At 27.1% G+C, this 16,204-nt stretch overlaps 2 protein-coding genes across 3 annotated transcripts; both read right to left on the reverse strand.

Moving 5' to 3' along the window:
* Positions 1 to 194: 194 nt before the first annotated feature.
* Positions 195 to 1,471, reverse strand: LOC103837843 (bZIP transcription factor 2). Its single transcript, XM_009114223.3, has one exon. It carries the CDS (start codon positions 932 to 934, stop codon positions 428 to 430), a length of 507 nt encoding a protein of 168 aa, XP_009112471.1. The 5' UTR covers positions 935 to 1,471; the 3' UTR covers positions 195 to 427.
* A 12,432-nt stretch (positions 1,472 to 13,903) lies between these two features.
* Positions 13,904 to 15,912, reverse strand: LOC103837844 (mitogen-activated protein kinase 7). Of its 2 annotated transcripts, none has more exons than XM_033280846.1 (3): positions 15,657 to 15,912; positions 14,996 to 15,430; positions 13,904 to 14,814 (listed from the first exon to the last, which is right to left on the reverse strand). In XM_033280846.1, exons 2-3 carry the CDS (start codon positions 15,416 to 15,418, stop codon positions 14,131 to 14,133), a joined length of 1,107 nt encoding a protein of 368 aa, XP_033136737.1. In that variant the 5' UTR covers positions 15,419 to 15,430; positions 15,657 to 15,912; the 3' UTR covers positions 13,904 to 14,130. The 2 variants fall into 2 exon arrangements, with proteins under 2 accessions (XP_033136737.1, XP_033136738.1); XM_033280847.1 differs by having other exon boundaries at positions 14,996 to 15,441; positions 15,657 to 15,906.
* Between the last annotated feature and the right edge of the window lie 292 nt (positions 15,913 to 16,204).

The following is a 16,204-nucleotide window of genomic DNA, read 5'->3' on the forward strand; positions in this document are numbered from 1 at the left end:
CATGAAACATTCTAAGCAAACTATATTATTTTGTATAACTATCATTAAATATCGCTGGTTAATTTAAAATCACACTAATAATTGTTTTAAAGATAATTCATGTTGATTAAAAAGGATTCACTACAATATTTTCTTCAAAAAGAAAACCACGTATACCAGGGGAATGGGGACAAAATGATGATAGCATAATCATATCAATTATAAAATTTATAATTTATATTATTAATCAAACAAAAAAGCACACACCAATACATGACAAAGGATAGCTTATATATGCCCCCAATATATAAGTTTATTTATCCTTCCAACCAATCAAGATGCATGTACGATAATTACATCTCCACACCAATCCAAACACAAAAGCTAAACTTAAAAAATGAAATAAAAAGGGGGCAATAGTACACTAGTTTTTATAATTAATTTTAATTTAATACATATTCATCATATCATTAGCCATGATGGGTTGGTTAGAGTAAACCGAACCACCCCAAGGATTAACGCCGCTCATCATATCATCGTAATAACCGTCGCAATTAATCCCAACCGTACGATCATCGAATCCACAGCCGTCGATCTGATCGACACCACCGTTGGTGGCCGTCACGAGATCGACGATCTCATTCAACGACTCGAGTCTGGTGCTCAGCTCCGTCATCTGGGCGGTCAAGATAGAGTTCTCCGCTTGGATCTTCGTGTAAAGCTGAGTTGTGACGGTGAGACTCGTCAAGATCTGACGGTTGTCGTTCGAAAGCTGATTGATCTGAGCCGTTAGATCGTCGACGTGTTTCTGTTTACGCATCCTTGATCTACGTGCAGATTCACGGTTCGATAGCATTCTCTTACGCTTTCGGTCGTCGACGGCGACGGCGGAGCCAGATGGGTTTCCGCCGTCGGAAGAGCTAGAGCTCCGGTATGTGCTGCTAGATGACGCCATTTTATTCAGCCGAAAAATGGTTTAACAAAGAAAATTATTACAAGAACTAAAAAAAAGGACAGCTTTGGTTTTTGATGGTTTCTTAGATTTGTCTGAAAAGAAATAAATATATATATTTTTTTAAATTAAGGATTAGCTTTGGGAGTTTTCAACAATTCATGAAACGTTGTAAAACCAGTAGAGAAAGACGACGGAGAAAGATTGAACGAGATGGGTTCTGCGGCAGAGAGCAGATTTAACCGTGAGCCCAGAGAGCAAGATTTCGCAGAGAACGGGAGTCATCAGTGTCCGATCATCAAAGGTTCTGAATTTTTGTGTTTGGTATGCTGTCGGGAAGAAACAGAGGAAAAAGAGTTTTGTATGTTTGATATGTTGTCAAGAAGAAAACAGAGGAGATTTCTAAATATAAGAACAAAAACAGAAAAACACGTAAATAATTTGGAGATAAGGAAGAGAAGATGTGTGAAGGGGAAAGAGGTTTTTGATGAAGGGTTTGATGTGGATTATATAGAAGCCAAGTTCCATGCATCCACTTGATTATTTATTTTTCTATATGAAATAATGGATGGTGGTTCTGGAAGACCGCCCATTGTTTTATCATTTTGTACAAATTTAAATGATTTTATTTATTTTAATTACAATTTCGGTAGGTGGGTGTGTACTTTTTCTTTTTGTAAACCTATTTTGGAAATATAAAATTTATTAATGGTAAGTGTAGATTTTGAGCTATGTAATGGTGTGATTAATGCTACATAGGTAAATGTTGACCAATAAACAAGATTAAAAGATAAAACAGTCAATGTCTTGAAAATTGCATCTATATTAGAAAATTAGTGAAACTCTTTACTACTATTCGTTAATTCACCCTCTTTTTAATTAATTCTGATCTACATTAAAACTCTATATATCAAAAATGTACTTAACAATTAATTTAGCTATAGAGTTATTAATTTCTATTAAAATTTTTCTTTTCAGATTTATATATTAAAATTATTTTTTCTACAGAAATAAAAAATATTTTATTTCAAAATACTATATATTAATTATATTTAATGATTCGAATTTCATCAATTTTATTATATTGTTATATATATTTTATGAACTCTGAATACATATCATAGGATATAAATGTTTAAACAGGTCTTAAATAATATATTTGGAGGTATTCCAGACATATAGAGAATCTAAACTAATTTCCAAGTAGAAATGTATCCACGGATGGACTCTTTTTCGAATATTTAAATACGTTCTAAATAATAAACTCATTCGCCACAACCCTAGGTTGTTTAGCAACCGAAAGTCCGTCTAAAACAAAATTACCAACACGTGGTTAACTAAACTAACCAAGTACCAAACTGAAATCTTTCCACAATATAGTTTAACTGAATAGGAGGTTTTCACAAAGATTTTTAAAATAAATAAATTAATATATATTAACAGTGTTATGTTATGAATATCTTAAAATCATGAAAAAACTATTTCACAATATCCTAATAAAATTTGAAAACATTTAGGTTTGGAATCTCTATGCTTTTAGAAGCCATTTGAAGTTCAACATTTCTTGATTTACTATAGGACGGAAAAATAAAATAGGGTGTGGCTCAGTTATGCTCTTCAAGTAGCTATGTATTTCTTGTGGAGGGAACGGAACAAGCGGCGTCATGGGGAACCACCGATGCCACTGTCTGTTATGCTCAAGCTCATTGATAAGACCATCCGAAATAAACTCAGTTTGGTGCAAGGAAAACGAGTAAAGGATCTTGAAGAAGTGCTGCAGTTCTGGTTTAGTACAAGACTGTAAATACTTTAGACAGACTAGGAGTTTTGGAAGTTGTATAGAGATAGGAGTAGTTCCTCATAAACAAGGTTTCACTTGATGTACAAAGGTTTTTTGATAAATAAATTTAGCATTCATTCAAAAAAATAAAATAAAATAGGGTGTGGCAGTTTTATTTGTCCAATAGTTTGACCAAAATTTAATTAATGATTATACATCCTGATATTTAGTTTTCAAATAAAAAATGATTTATCAACAACTATATACAAATAAAACAAAATTATGTATACAAATATTTTTGATACAATATGAATGAAATAGTGATATGCAAAAAATCATTATAAGATAGTTTATGATGGTGAAAAAGAACAATTTAGACATAAATTCTTATAAAACATATAAATTATACTTCCTTTGTTTCAAAAATATACATGTTTAGGAATTTTTTTAAAAAAAATTGATTAACAATACATTATTTTTGTATTTAACTATTTCCTATAAAATTTAACCAATATAATTTCAATACACACAATTATGTTTTTGTAGTTTACAATTTACCATTAAGTAATACATTAAAATTTATTTTTTTTGAAACAATTTTTTCAAAAAAAATATTGATATTTTCAAAACGGATTAAGTTGCAGAGTTGTCTCTGGACTAGTTTTTGTAAGTTGTGATAAATTATAAAGGGGTAATTCTCTTAAAAAGTACAAATATTTTTTTTATCACAGAATAACATAGAAGAAAAATAACCAAAACAACAGTAATTAAAGAGCATAAAGACTGAGCTAAATCTTTAATGAATAATACACATAATATAATTAATTTTTTTAAAAAAATTATTATTTTAAAGTATATCCTAATTCTTAAATCCTAAATCATAACCCCTAACCCTAACCATCACTCCCAAAAATCTAAACTATAATTCTCAACTAATTAATCTAAGGGATATATGTGTGTTTAATATCTTTTAATGAATGTTAAACTAGTGACTTTTTTTTCTCTGTGTACTATTTTATTATTAAAAAAAATTGGTCAAAAATATTTTTGTGCTACCCTAGAAAATTATTCTATTATAAAGTCATATAGTTATATGAATAAAACATTGACCAAAAAAATTGAATAAAACAAAACATAGGGTTAAAAATTGAAGCAAATCCGAACGGATGGTCTTATAACCAAGTGTTTACCAAATTATGGATAAAAAATTACATGAAGACATTACTCTTTACACAAATTTATATATTACAACAACATTAACAGTCAATTAAACTTGATCTTGGACTTTCAAAATCTCCAAAATATTTTCCAAACAAATTTTGTGTAACCGAAAATGGTTGTTGTTGTTCTTATTTTATAGCTTTTTCGTACTATTCTTTATTGTTCAGAATAAATGTATTCACGAGTATTAATATTATCGGCAGAAGTTAAGTATTTTAGCAATATTCTATTTTTATTTTTTACTTTTTTCAGATCTAATATATTTACATGTATTAATATCATCCAATTTCAATAATTTGTAATTCGTAATTTACAAATTAAAAATGAAAGGAGTTATTTTTACTTCGAAATGAACTGGATGATTATATATGCATTAAAGAAACAATTTTATAAAATATTGTGGTATTTTTCTTAAATTTTAATATTAATTATGTTATTTATATTAAAAATATATATTTAAATATAACATTTTTCTAATTAATATTGTTGTAATATTTTTATATATGTGCTAGTAAAATCTTTATAAATTTAAATTAATTATGGTAAATAGAAAAATCATAATAAAAATATAAATAGTTTTGAAGTTAAGTTTGAAATTTTGCTTCTGGAAAACAATATTTTAGAATCCAAATATATAATTTTAGAAACTGAAATAGAATGTATTTTTGGAGATCCTCTTAGGTGCCTCCCGACTCATTGAGACGACTTGACCACCGTTACCTTTTAATAATTTCATTTTCACCTCGTACATTACTAATTTTAGCTACGGTTGGTAGTTAATTATTTGTTAATCATTCACTGCTACTACAGTGCACGACGCCGTTTTTGACGGAATCTCTTTGTAGATCTGCACCGTACGAAACCACGTGCATTGCGCAGTCCATGTTCTTAACGAGCGGCTCTTAATATGCATCAAAGTTCAAATTTAAATTAAACGAAATTATCTGGCAGAAAAAGAGAATACTTAGAAAACAATATACTTAACCTCTAAGCAGAGGCAGGGGACAATAATCACATGGGTCCATTAGCTCACTCTTTCTGGAACTTCATAGCATTTTCTATTTGTATAAACTACTAATTATGTATAAAATATTAAAACAGTCTTCAATAAGAGATCAAATGACGACTAATTGACGCATTAGGGTTAGGTGAAATCCATATCTAATAAGTTTATTTAGAACGATATATTATTAAACGGAATTAATTCTATTAAGAGGAATATTCCAAAACTTCATTTTCTAAAATAATACAATTTTGAAAAGTCCTCCTAGATATTCTATTAAAGAAAACTTTCTAAAATTTTATAAATGTTTTATAAATAGTTGTGGTATCTTTAAAGGAGGGATCAGCAAAAAATGTACTTTATTGAATATAAAAAATTATTATTTCTTTAACAGAAATCCAAACATTATAAATGGTTTTTCTAAACGAAAAATTGAATCTAGATGAATGAATTTCTAGTGTTTAGAAAAAAAAATTAATTCGGATGGGGAATGCCTAATAAATACTCCTTTACCAATAAGCTAATACTTCGTTTGGTAAAATGTATTTTAGAACCTCCTTTGATTTAATTCCCCACCATGTATTGCGGATACCTTTGGCAAAAAAAAAATATATATATATATATATATATATTTTTTTTTTTTCAAAAATTTCAAAGTTAAGTGTATTGCTTTTTACGAATGATGTCCCAGTTTACGTGTCATGTATTAACTACGAAAATATATAATAAAATTTTAAAGATAATGAGAAAAGAGAATGCAAAGTTAGGTTGAAAGGATCCATCAAAAATGGCCCTACTCTTATTTAGCATTTTGTTTCGATTTTTTTTTGAAAATTTCTATTTGATTCTATTTACCAAAATGCAAGCAGCATATCAACTTTTCAAATTTGTTGTAATCAAAAGGGTAACCTCATCAAAATCTCTAGGTACTATCAAGTTAATAGTACTACAAAAGCCATGGATAAGTAGATACATAACTAATTTTGTTTTCAATCTAATACTCTCTCTGTTTCATAATATAAGATACTTAACATGAATGCACAAAAATTAAGAAACTTTTTTTTAGAAGATAATGTTATTAATAATATAAAATGAAAATAAGTTAACTATTCATAAATAATGTAATAGAATGTTATTGATTAACCAACTTTCAATAAAATTAAAATACCTTAAAAATATCAAAACATCTTATATTTTGAAACATTAAAACTTTTTCAAAACATTTTATATTATGGAACGGAAGGAATAGTTTAATTGAACGGAGAGACACACTATTTTTACTAACAGATTTCAATTAAAAAAAAAAATACTCCTATTATCCTATGTACAAAATTGGGCTGCTAAATGAGTCTCAAAGAGGCTGGCTCCAACATTGAGAAAGCAAATAGTATATTGGAAAGATGAGGAAAAAAGCAACTGTTAATAAATTAGAAAGCAAAGTCAGTGCATGCAACCACAGCCCATAGGTCAGACCTCAAATTGGACAATTCCTTCATTTTATTCTCAATTAGTTTAAAATTAGTAACAAAGAGATGTCAAATAGAATTAGCTTCCCTTTAATTTGATGTAATAATATATATCTCAATGATGCAACTGATGAGGATTATTCCCAAACAAGGATTGTTTTATATTCATTGAACCCCTTTCTAAAAGTTTAAACATGTAATGGACAGATCAATGAGGTCACTTCCCTTATGATAATTGAATTTGATAATATTATTAAATGACTTGCAAGTCAGCAATTTCGGCAAATTAACAATTACTCTCCAAAGCTTTTTTCTTCTATATATATACTAGGAGTTAATCCGTACTACGCGCGAACATATTTTATTTTCAAATATTAACTATATAGCTATTCTTCTCGACGTTATATTGAACAACAATAAAATTCTGAATTGTATGTTTGTGTGAATACATATTTCTTTCAGAAAAATCAGAAAATTATACATTTTTAAAATAGATGTTTGATATAGTTTTTTATTTCTTATATTGTGTATATACATATTATTTAATTTTTCTTACCTTATAGGATAATTTTTTTCAAATAGATCTTTTTAAGTTTTTGTCAAAAAATAGCTTTCAATAAGAAAAATGACCAAAATAGCCCATATTCATTTTTAAAAAATTTAGTTTTAATTTTTTATTTTTAAAATTTGAAAACTATCCTCAAAACCCCACCCCTTAACTCTAAACCCTAAGTCTTGATTAGTTAACCCTAGCCCCTAGGGTATAAATGTATTTTCACTGTTTAATGAAACTTATTTTGGTCATTTTTCTCATTGAAGCTATTTTGTGACAAAAACTTAAAAATGACTATCCTAGAAAATTTCTCTATATTATATATTTACTTATTCTATTTTTTTTGCTTCTATATCAAATAATAATATTACGATAGATGTTTAATGTAGTATTTATATTTTTTATATTGTATATTTACTTATTATTTATTTAACTATACATTTTTTCATTAAACTATACATTTTTCAGATAGATGTTTAATTTAGTTTTTTATTTATTTATATTGTGTATTTACTTATTGTTTATCTATTTTTATTTTGTGTATTTACTTATTCTAAATTTATTGCTATATCAGTTATAATATTGCGATATATATTTAATGTAATATTTTTATTTTTTATATATTATATTATATTTACTTATTATTTGTTTTTTTTTATATTTTTTTATTAACTATTATAATATGTAACATTTCTATTTCTTCTATTGTATATTTTCTTATAAAAATATTTGTAAATAATAATGTAAAACAATACATTTTCAGATAAATGTTTAATGCAATTTTTCTATTTCTTATATTGTATAATTATTTATTATTTAATTTTTCTTATATCGTATATTTACTTATTCTATTTTTTTGCTTTTATATCAAATGGTAATATTATTTATAGATGTCTAATGTAATATTTATATTATTTATATTGTATATTTACTTATTATTTATTTTACTTTTCCTTTTTCAGATGTTTAATGTAGTTTTTATATTTATTATATTTTATATTTAATTATTATTTATTTTTATTCTAATATTATGATATATGTTTAATGTAATATTTTTGTTTCTTATACTCTATATTTACTTATTATTTATTTTACTATACATTTTTTATATAGATGTCAAATTTAGTTTTTCCAGTTCTGATATTGTATATTTACTTATTGTGTATCTTTTCTTATATTGTATATCTACTTATTCTAATATTACGGCAGATTTTTAATATAATATTTCTATTTCTTATATTGTATATTTACTTATTATTTATTTTACTATACATTTTTTAGCGAGATGTTTAATTTAGTTTTTTTTTATTTCTTAATTGTATTTTATCTATTGTTTATTTTTTCTTATACTGTATATTTACTTATTCTAATTTTCTTATTTTTATATCAAATGTTAATATTATGATAGATGTTTAATGTAATATTTCTATTTTTATATTGTATATTTACTTATAAAAATATTTAGAAATAATAAAAATGTAAAACTATACATTTTTCAGATAGATATTTAATGTAGTTTTTTCATTTATATATTTTTTTTCATTGTATATTTACTAGTCTAATTGTTTTTTTATATCAAGTTGTAATATTACGATAGATTTTTAATGTAATATTTATATTTCTTATATTATATATTTACTTATTATTTATTTTTTCTTATATTGTATATTTACTTATTATTGTTTAATGTAATACTTCTATTTTTCATATTGTATATTTAATTATTATTTATTTTTTCTTGTATTTATATTTAGTTTTTATTATTTTTTAGTAACAATGACACGTGTCATATTTCGGAATAAGTTTTATTCGTTGATGTGGACGCTACAGGGAACCTCAAAATGTCTCTTTTATTAGTATAGATAGACTAGGAATTAACATTTTATTAGTATAGACTATGAATTAACATGTGCTAGGCACGTGGCTATATCAATTTTGAAATGGTAACTATATAGCTATTCTTTTAAACATTGTATTATGAACAACAACAAAATTCTAAATTGTATGTTTGTGTGAATACATATTTTCTTAGAAAAAAAAACCTATACATTTTTAAGATATGTGTTTGATATAGTTTTCTATTTCTTATATTGTAGGGTAATTCTCTCAAATAACATTTTTTAAGTTTTTGTCACAAAATAACTTTCAATAAAGAAAATGACCAAAATAGCCTTTCTTATTTTGAAAATTTTAATTTTTAATTTTTAAAATTTGAAACTCTATCCTCAAAATCCAACTTCTTAACTCTAAACCCTAAGTATAGATTAGTTTATTCTAGGGTATAAATATATTTTTACTCTTTAATAAAATTTGTTTTGGTCATTTTTTCTCACTAAGGGATATTTTTGTGAGAAAAACCTAAAAATGACTATCGTAGGGAATTTCTATATATTGAATATTTATTTATTTTAATTTTTCTTGCTTTTATATCAAATGTTAAATTACGATAGATGTGTCATGTAATATTTTTATTTTTTATATTGTATATTTGTTTATTATATATTTAACTATATATTTTTCCATTTAACTATATATTCTTCAGATATATGTTTAATTTAGTTTTTTTTTTCATTTTTTATATTGTATATTTACTTACGGTTTATCTTTTCTTATTTTGTATATTTACTTATTCTAAATTTCTTGCTTTTATATCAATGATAATATTACGATATATATATTTAATGCAATATTTTATTTATTATATACTATATTTACTTATTATTTATTTTTTCTTATATTTTTCATTTACTTATTATAATATGTAGCATTTGTATTTCTTATATTGTATATTTACTTATTATTTATTTCTTCCTATATTGTATATATATTTACTTATAAAAATATTTGTAAATAATAAAAATGTAAAAATAATACATTTTTTCAGACATATGTTTAATTTAGTTTTTCCATTTCTTATATTGTATATTTACTTATTATATTTGTTTTGCTTTTATATCAAATGGTAATATTACTATAATGTTTAATGTAATATTTATATTTATTATATTGTATACTTACTTATTATATATTTTTTCTTATATTCTATATTTACTTATTATATTTTTTTTATTTTATATCATATGTTAATATTACTTATAATGTAATGTAATATTTATATTTCTTATATTGTATATTTACTTATTATTTTTTTCATTGTACGTTTTTCAGATGTTTAATGTAGTTTTTATATTTCTTATATTGTATATTTACTTATTATTTATTTTTATTCTAATATTATGATCTAATATTTTTATTCTGTATACTCTATATTTAATTATCATTTCTTAATTGTATTTTACCTTTTTTTTTTTATATCGTAAATTTACCTATTCTAATTATTTTACTTTTATATCAAATGATAATATTATGATACATGTTTAAGATGTAAGAAAATTGATTTTTTTAATGAGAATTTAGATTTTGTACTTAAATATTTGTGAGTTTTACCGGTCAGGCTAGGTCAGCATGATTGTCATCCCTATGATTGTTATTACGTAAGAAATGTTGACTATGACTCATCGATTTTAAAAGTCCGGAGAATTATTACTTACAGAATTATTACTTACAGAATTATTACTTAGCATGTATGTTTTACTATAACACAATTTCCAAATATCAAATAATTTAAGACTTCAAACTTATATTAAATTTTAAGAATGTAAACATGCAACTTATAAATAAAACAAGTTATATTTATAAGAGAAAAATTTATATCATAATTTCAAACATAACACATTTTCAAAACAACACCTGACATAAATTCAACATAAAAATTTCCATGTTTATAAGTTCAACATAATAAAAATTTAAAATAATACTAAACAAAAGTTGAACAGATAAAATTACATAAACCACATAAGCAAACATAGACAAATCACGTTCAAAATTTTTAGGATAGCAGATTTTGGGTGAAAGCTATAAACATATAGAAACAAGAATATTCTCATCCTTATACAAAATTAAGATGTCAATTCATTCAGAGACTCCAAAATTAACAAATGAACATGAATGAACAATTTTTTAAAAAAAAAAATCATTTTCAATATGGAAAAAATGCAAGTTAACTATAATTAACAGAAAATCATAGAGAAAATTTCCTGCGAAGTCCTCTAGAGCAGACTTAAGCTAAGGTCTTCTTATAAAAGACCAAAGGCGAAGTTTTCCCAGAAAATACTTCCGGTGAATTCTTCCCAAAAAGGACTTCAGGCGAAGTATTCTTTTAGGTTATTTTTAAAATTGTAAATTTTACAAAGATACTTCAACCTATGTCTGCTCAATGAGCATACTTCGGGTGAAGTTTTACTTTATAAATTTTTGGGTTACTTTTGTGTATCAATTTTTTTAAAAAGTTTTAAGAGCAAACTTCATCCGATGTCTGCTGTGATTACCATGTTCGTTTTGTATTTGACCAAATTTTTTATAAGATTTGACTTCTTCATAGCAGACTTCACCCAAGTCTGATATGAGGAGACTTCACATGAACTCTTCCTACAAGTCATCTGAAATCTTTGAATTGTCAAAAGAAGTCTGTTCGGGGCAGCTTTGCAAGTGACCATCTTTGAATTTTTACGAATAAGCTTCACCTAAAGTATGCTTTTAGAACCACAGATATGACCAAAATCTCAAAATAAAAACGACAACAGCCTAAGGTGAAGTCTTCTTAATTTTCAAAAATAGGAAACTTCACTTAATCTGCTAATTAATTAATTTATTTTTAAGTTAAATGTTTAACATATATGTCAATTGCAAAACTGACATGAGTAGATTTCTTGTTAGACGCAGGAGACTTCATGTGACATGTAAAAAAAAATTCAGATGAAGTCTTCTCACAGCAGACTTCACAGATAAAACATCCTAAGAAAAATTCAATTTCCTATAAAATATCTCTTAAATTCAAAACTAACTGCATATTTTAAAAAATATTGCATGAAATCTACTCGATATTTCTTACAAAATAAAATGAGCAGATTTCACTTGAAGTATTCTAAGAAAATTTAAAAAAACAATCAATTACAAAACTAACATGCATTGACCATAAATTTTCACCTGAAATATGCACAGTTGAGCAGACTTCACCTGAAGTTTTTTTTTGTGTGAAATAGATCAGAAAAATTTGAAAATCAAATGAATAACTATCTAAATCCATTCAGAGTTCATGTTTAGTGTTCTCAAGCACCCATAAATCCTATTTCCTAGTTTAAGCTAAATGAAAGAAACACACGCATTAATAACCAACAATACTCAAATTTGAGGAAGTTCAATGTAAATGTGATTTGGAAATCGAAAATATGAATTTTTTTGGATGAACCAAGAGAAGAAATGCAAGATAAATGATTTTTATCTATAATAAAATAAAAATATAATTAAAAAGCATGTTGAGCTTGGTTTTTGGTATATCAATGTATTTTGAATAGTATTTTCGTGAATAATTAATATGTTAGGATAAAAATATTAAAATATATTTTTGAAAAGATTAGTTTTGTACGTGTTAAAAAATTAGGTTAATTTTGGAAAAAAGCCCAACAATATTAATGATTCAGATGTTTTGTCTTTATGAAAATTAAGTATAACATCAGGAAAAACAAAGGAGCTACAAATTGCCTACTACTTCACCACTAAGCAAAGCCTCCTTCAAAGAGCCAAAATAGCTTTATTTTACATATGTTCAACAAGATCTTACAGGTCATGTGCTTCTGTTTAAAGTGATTTGATTCTCTGCATCTATAAAAAGTTATAAAAGACTCCGTCAATTGGTGAATCGATACTGGCGGTGGTAGTTATGCATACAATGAGACTGTTTCATAATCCATGCAGATTAGAGTGATAGATTAAAATAGTTGTATTTGATACCATTTTACAAATGTGATCTCCTTATTTTTGAATAGCTTAAGGAATATAGGAAGAATTGAACCTCATGAAAACTATGAAAAGGAAGAAGATCTAACATTTTTGAAGTTAGAGCCTTCAAGCCTTCAAGCATTTTGATCAAAAAAAAAAGAAAGCCTTCAATCATATTTTTGACCATAATGTTGCCTAAAAACTATTCATTCCGTTTCCAAAAGTAAGGTTTTTTAGATTTTTTTTTTATTCCACAAAGATATATTTTCTATATTGTTAAGATACTTTTTATACTTTTGAGAAACATTAATTGAGAATATTTAAATTGATTAAATTTCATTGGTAGAAAGTTATTGGAAAATGTATAATAAAGTAAAAAATAAATTAAATTATAAACATTTATTAAATTCTTAATAAGCGTGCATACTCTAAAAAATCTTATTTTCAGGAACAGAGAGAGTAAATGCATTCTGTTCTAATCAGGTCTAGATTCGTTTCTTTGTTATTAATATCATTTCAAATAAATAAATTCCAAGTTACAGCTAAGTTAAAAGTTTTTTGTTCTAGTTACATATTAGTGAAGGTTTAAAAAACCAGAGTTTCATAATAAGGATCAAGACAAATCACATACAAAAGAGCTTCGGAAAGATAAGATAGATAAAAAAGTTCTTTCAACTTAATGGTCTTTAGGATGTTAAGCTGAAGACTTTTTTTAATGGCAAATGCATGCAATTTGAGTAGACAAGATGGTTACAAAGTTACTTCTTAGCTTAAGTATATATATAGTTTGATTACAATTCCTAGTCGTGTGATGTGAAAGAAGCTCGTCTTTGTATTTAAAGGGATTTGTTACATCAATGAATGTCATGTGATTAAACTTTGTAATATCTTTACCAACGCTTGACAATCTCCGTCAACCTTTGTATATCCTTTGCTTCATACATTTTGAATTGTCGACAACAAAGCCTTGCCATCTCTATAGCCGATGATGCTTGTCCCAAATATATATAGGATCTCTTTGATAATTTTGTAGTATCCAAAGACTTGTATCACTTTCTTGAAACAATACAGGGTTTTGTCTGAAAATATGACGTAAACTCATCAGCTCAAAGACAATGAAGAACAACAAGCCCTTAACTTAAAAACGTTCTCACACGATTCACATTTACAAAATTGAAAAGAGATACTAAATCAGTTCTTCAAATTATGTTTTGCTATTACTCACTCACTCAACTGTATCTAAATAAAAAGGCGAGATGAAAACACTCGCTATATAAACATAACATCAAAGCTGCATTTTAGAAGGAAAAAAAGACAACTGGATGATGACGATGGTGATTAGGGGTTTGCAGTTTCAGCTCCAGGGTGGTAATAAAGCATCTCGTCCCACATCATCTCTCTGATCATCCGTTCCTCCATGTTCTCATCTATGTCCAGAGAGATTGGGACATGCGCAGGTGGATTAGAACCAGGGTCAAACAGTCCCGCCATGTACGGGTGCGAGAGTGCATCGGTTACAGAGATTCTCTTGGTCGGATCAAACACTAGCATCCTCTGCAGCAAATCTATAGCCAGAGGATTGGCTTGCGGGTAGAGATTGGAGAGATGTGTACCCCTCGAGTAAGGAAGAGACTTGATGAATCTTCGAGCTTTCGGGTTGTCTATAAACCGAATATCAGACTCTTGCTGGCTACCAACGACATTGATGATGAGCTTAAGCTGGTTGAGACATTCTGTCCCCGGGAATATCGGTTTTCGACCAAGAATCTCCGCGAATATGCATCCAACTGACCAGACATCAATGGAGGTTCCGTAGTTGTCACAGCAGAGAAGAAGCTCAGGTGCTCTGTACCAACGCGTGACCACATACTCGGTCATGAACTGTTCATTTCCCTGGCTCGTCCTGGCTAACCCGAAGTCGCATATCTTTAGATCGCAGTTAGCATTGACTAAGAGGTTCCCTGGCTTCAAATCTCGGTGAAGGATGTTTGCAGAGTGAAGATACTTCAATCCTCTAAGCAACTAAACAAACAACAAAACAAAAACCAATATCACTAACTAACTAATGATACATGAGACCCTGGCGAGTGACCGTGACCGCTGGGACGAAATTAATATAACATGATTATAGGCTTGAAACCCGAACCTCCTGGTATTATAAAAAATAAGAAGATAATACATGAGAAATGTAGAGTTACATTACCTGGAACAAGAAGTATTTGCAGTGATCATCAGAAAGAGACTGAGAGGATTTAATGATCTGATGAAGATCAGTATCCATCAGCTCATAAACCAAGTAAACATCTTTGAAACTCGATTTATTCGTAGGGAGCATAACGTCTTTAAGCGCGATCACGTTATCATGCCTCACGTGCCTAAGAAGCTTGAGCTCTCTCAGCGTCCTCAAGGCGTCAACGCGATTCTCGAACACATTGTGAATCTTTTTGATGGCGACCTTCTCGTTGGTCTCGCGGTTGATGGAAGAACAAACCACACCGTAAGCTCCTCTTCCGATGGGTTTGATGGGAACATACTTAGTGTCGATTTCGAAGAGTGTTTGCCACATGGAGTAGTAATGTTTCCCTTGCTGTTTGATCCCATTTGGTGGCTCAACTAACATCGCCATGCTTTCTTGTCCCTAAACTCAACCAAAAACCCAAATTCTCATTTTCTTTTCCTTAAATTGAGTAAATCTTCAAAAAAGGGTTTAAAGAGATTCTTGATTTTCTTGAAAAGTTTCAAATTTTTTCCTTTACTTAGCTATCAATCAAACTTTCAAAGTAATTATGACTAAACTCTTTATCTAATTTAAGAAAAACAAAATTTAAGTTAAAACAAGCAAAGAAAAGAAGATTTCGACATACCCAGATTGTAATTACAGAAGCTGAATTGTTGTTGGTTGTGTGCTTTGATTGGTTGGTGATCAGAGAAAGAAGAGAAGGGTATGATTGGATCTGAATTGAGATGGGTTCTTCATACTTATCAAGAAGATATAAAAGAGAGAGAGAAGTTAAGAAGTGGTGAGACCCATACCGGGGAATGTTAGAGAAGATGAAGAAGATGAAGCAATACGTTATGTTTGATGAAGAAGCCTTTCTTACTTCTTTTCTTTTTTCAGAAAAAAAAGTAAAATAATTTTATTTGGAAAGTCTGATAATTACGAAAACGACATTCTTTTGTAAGATATTTTTTTTGTTTCTCCTTTAATATAAAGAAAGCTTCAGTTACAAACTATTTAAATTCTAGATAAATGTATATCTAAAATAGTTACATGGACTCTCCATATTACACGTAATAATGCAAATTAAAAATAGGTTATTGAATCAAAGAATTTAATACTATGTACTTTGATTTGTAATTAATAAAGAAAGAGATAGCATTAAGTTTTATTACATTTTTTTACTTCATATAT

This window comes from Brassica rapa, chromosome A09 (assembly GCF_000309985.2).
Source record: "Brassica rapa cultivar Chiifu-401-42 chromosome A09, CAAS_Brap_v3.01, whole genome shotgun sequence".
Taxonomy (NCBI): domain Eukaryota; kingdom Viridiplantae; phylum Streptophyta; class Magnoliopsida; order Brassicales; family Brassicaceae; genus Brassica; species Brassica rapa.

What these genes read in the sequence shown, in the direction of transcription:
- LOC103837843 (XM_009114223.3), bottom strand. Translation starts at nt 934, where the DNA reads ATGGCGTCATCTAGCAGCACATACCGGAGCTCTAGCTCTTCCGACGGC.
- LOC103837844 (XM_033280846.1), bottom strand. Translation starts at nt 15,418, where the DNA reads ATGGCGATGTTAGTTGAGCCACCAAATGGGATCAAACAGCAAGGGAAA. An exon ending in GCAAATACTTCTTGTTCCAG is followed by an intron (nt 14,815 to 14,995) that starts GTAATGTAACTC and finishes TTGTTTGTTTAG; the next exon opens with TTGCTTAGAGGATTGAAGTA.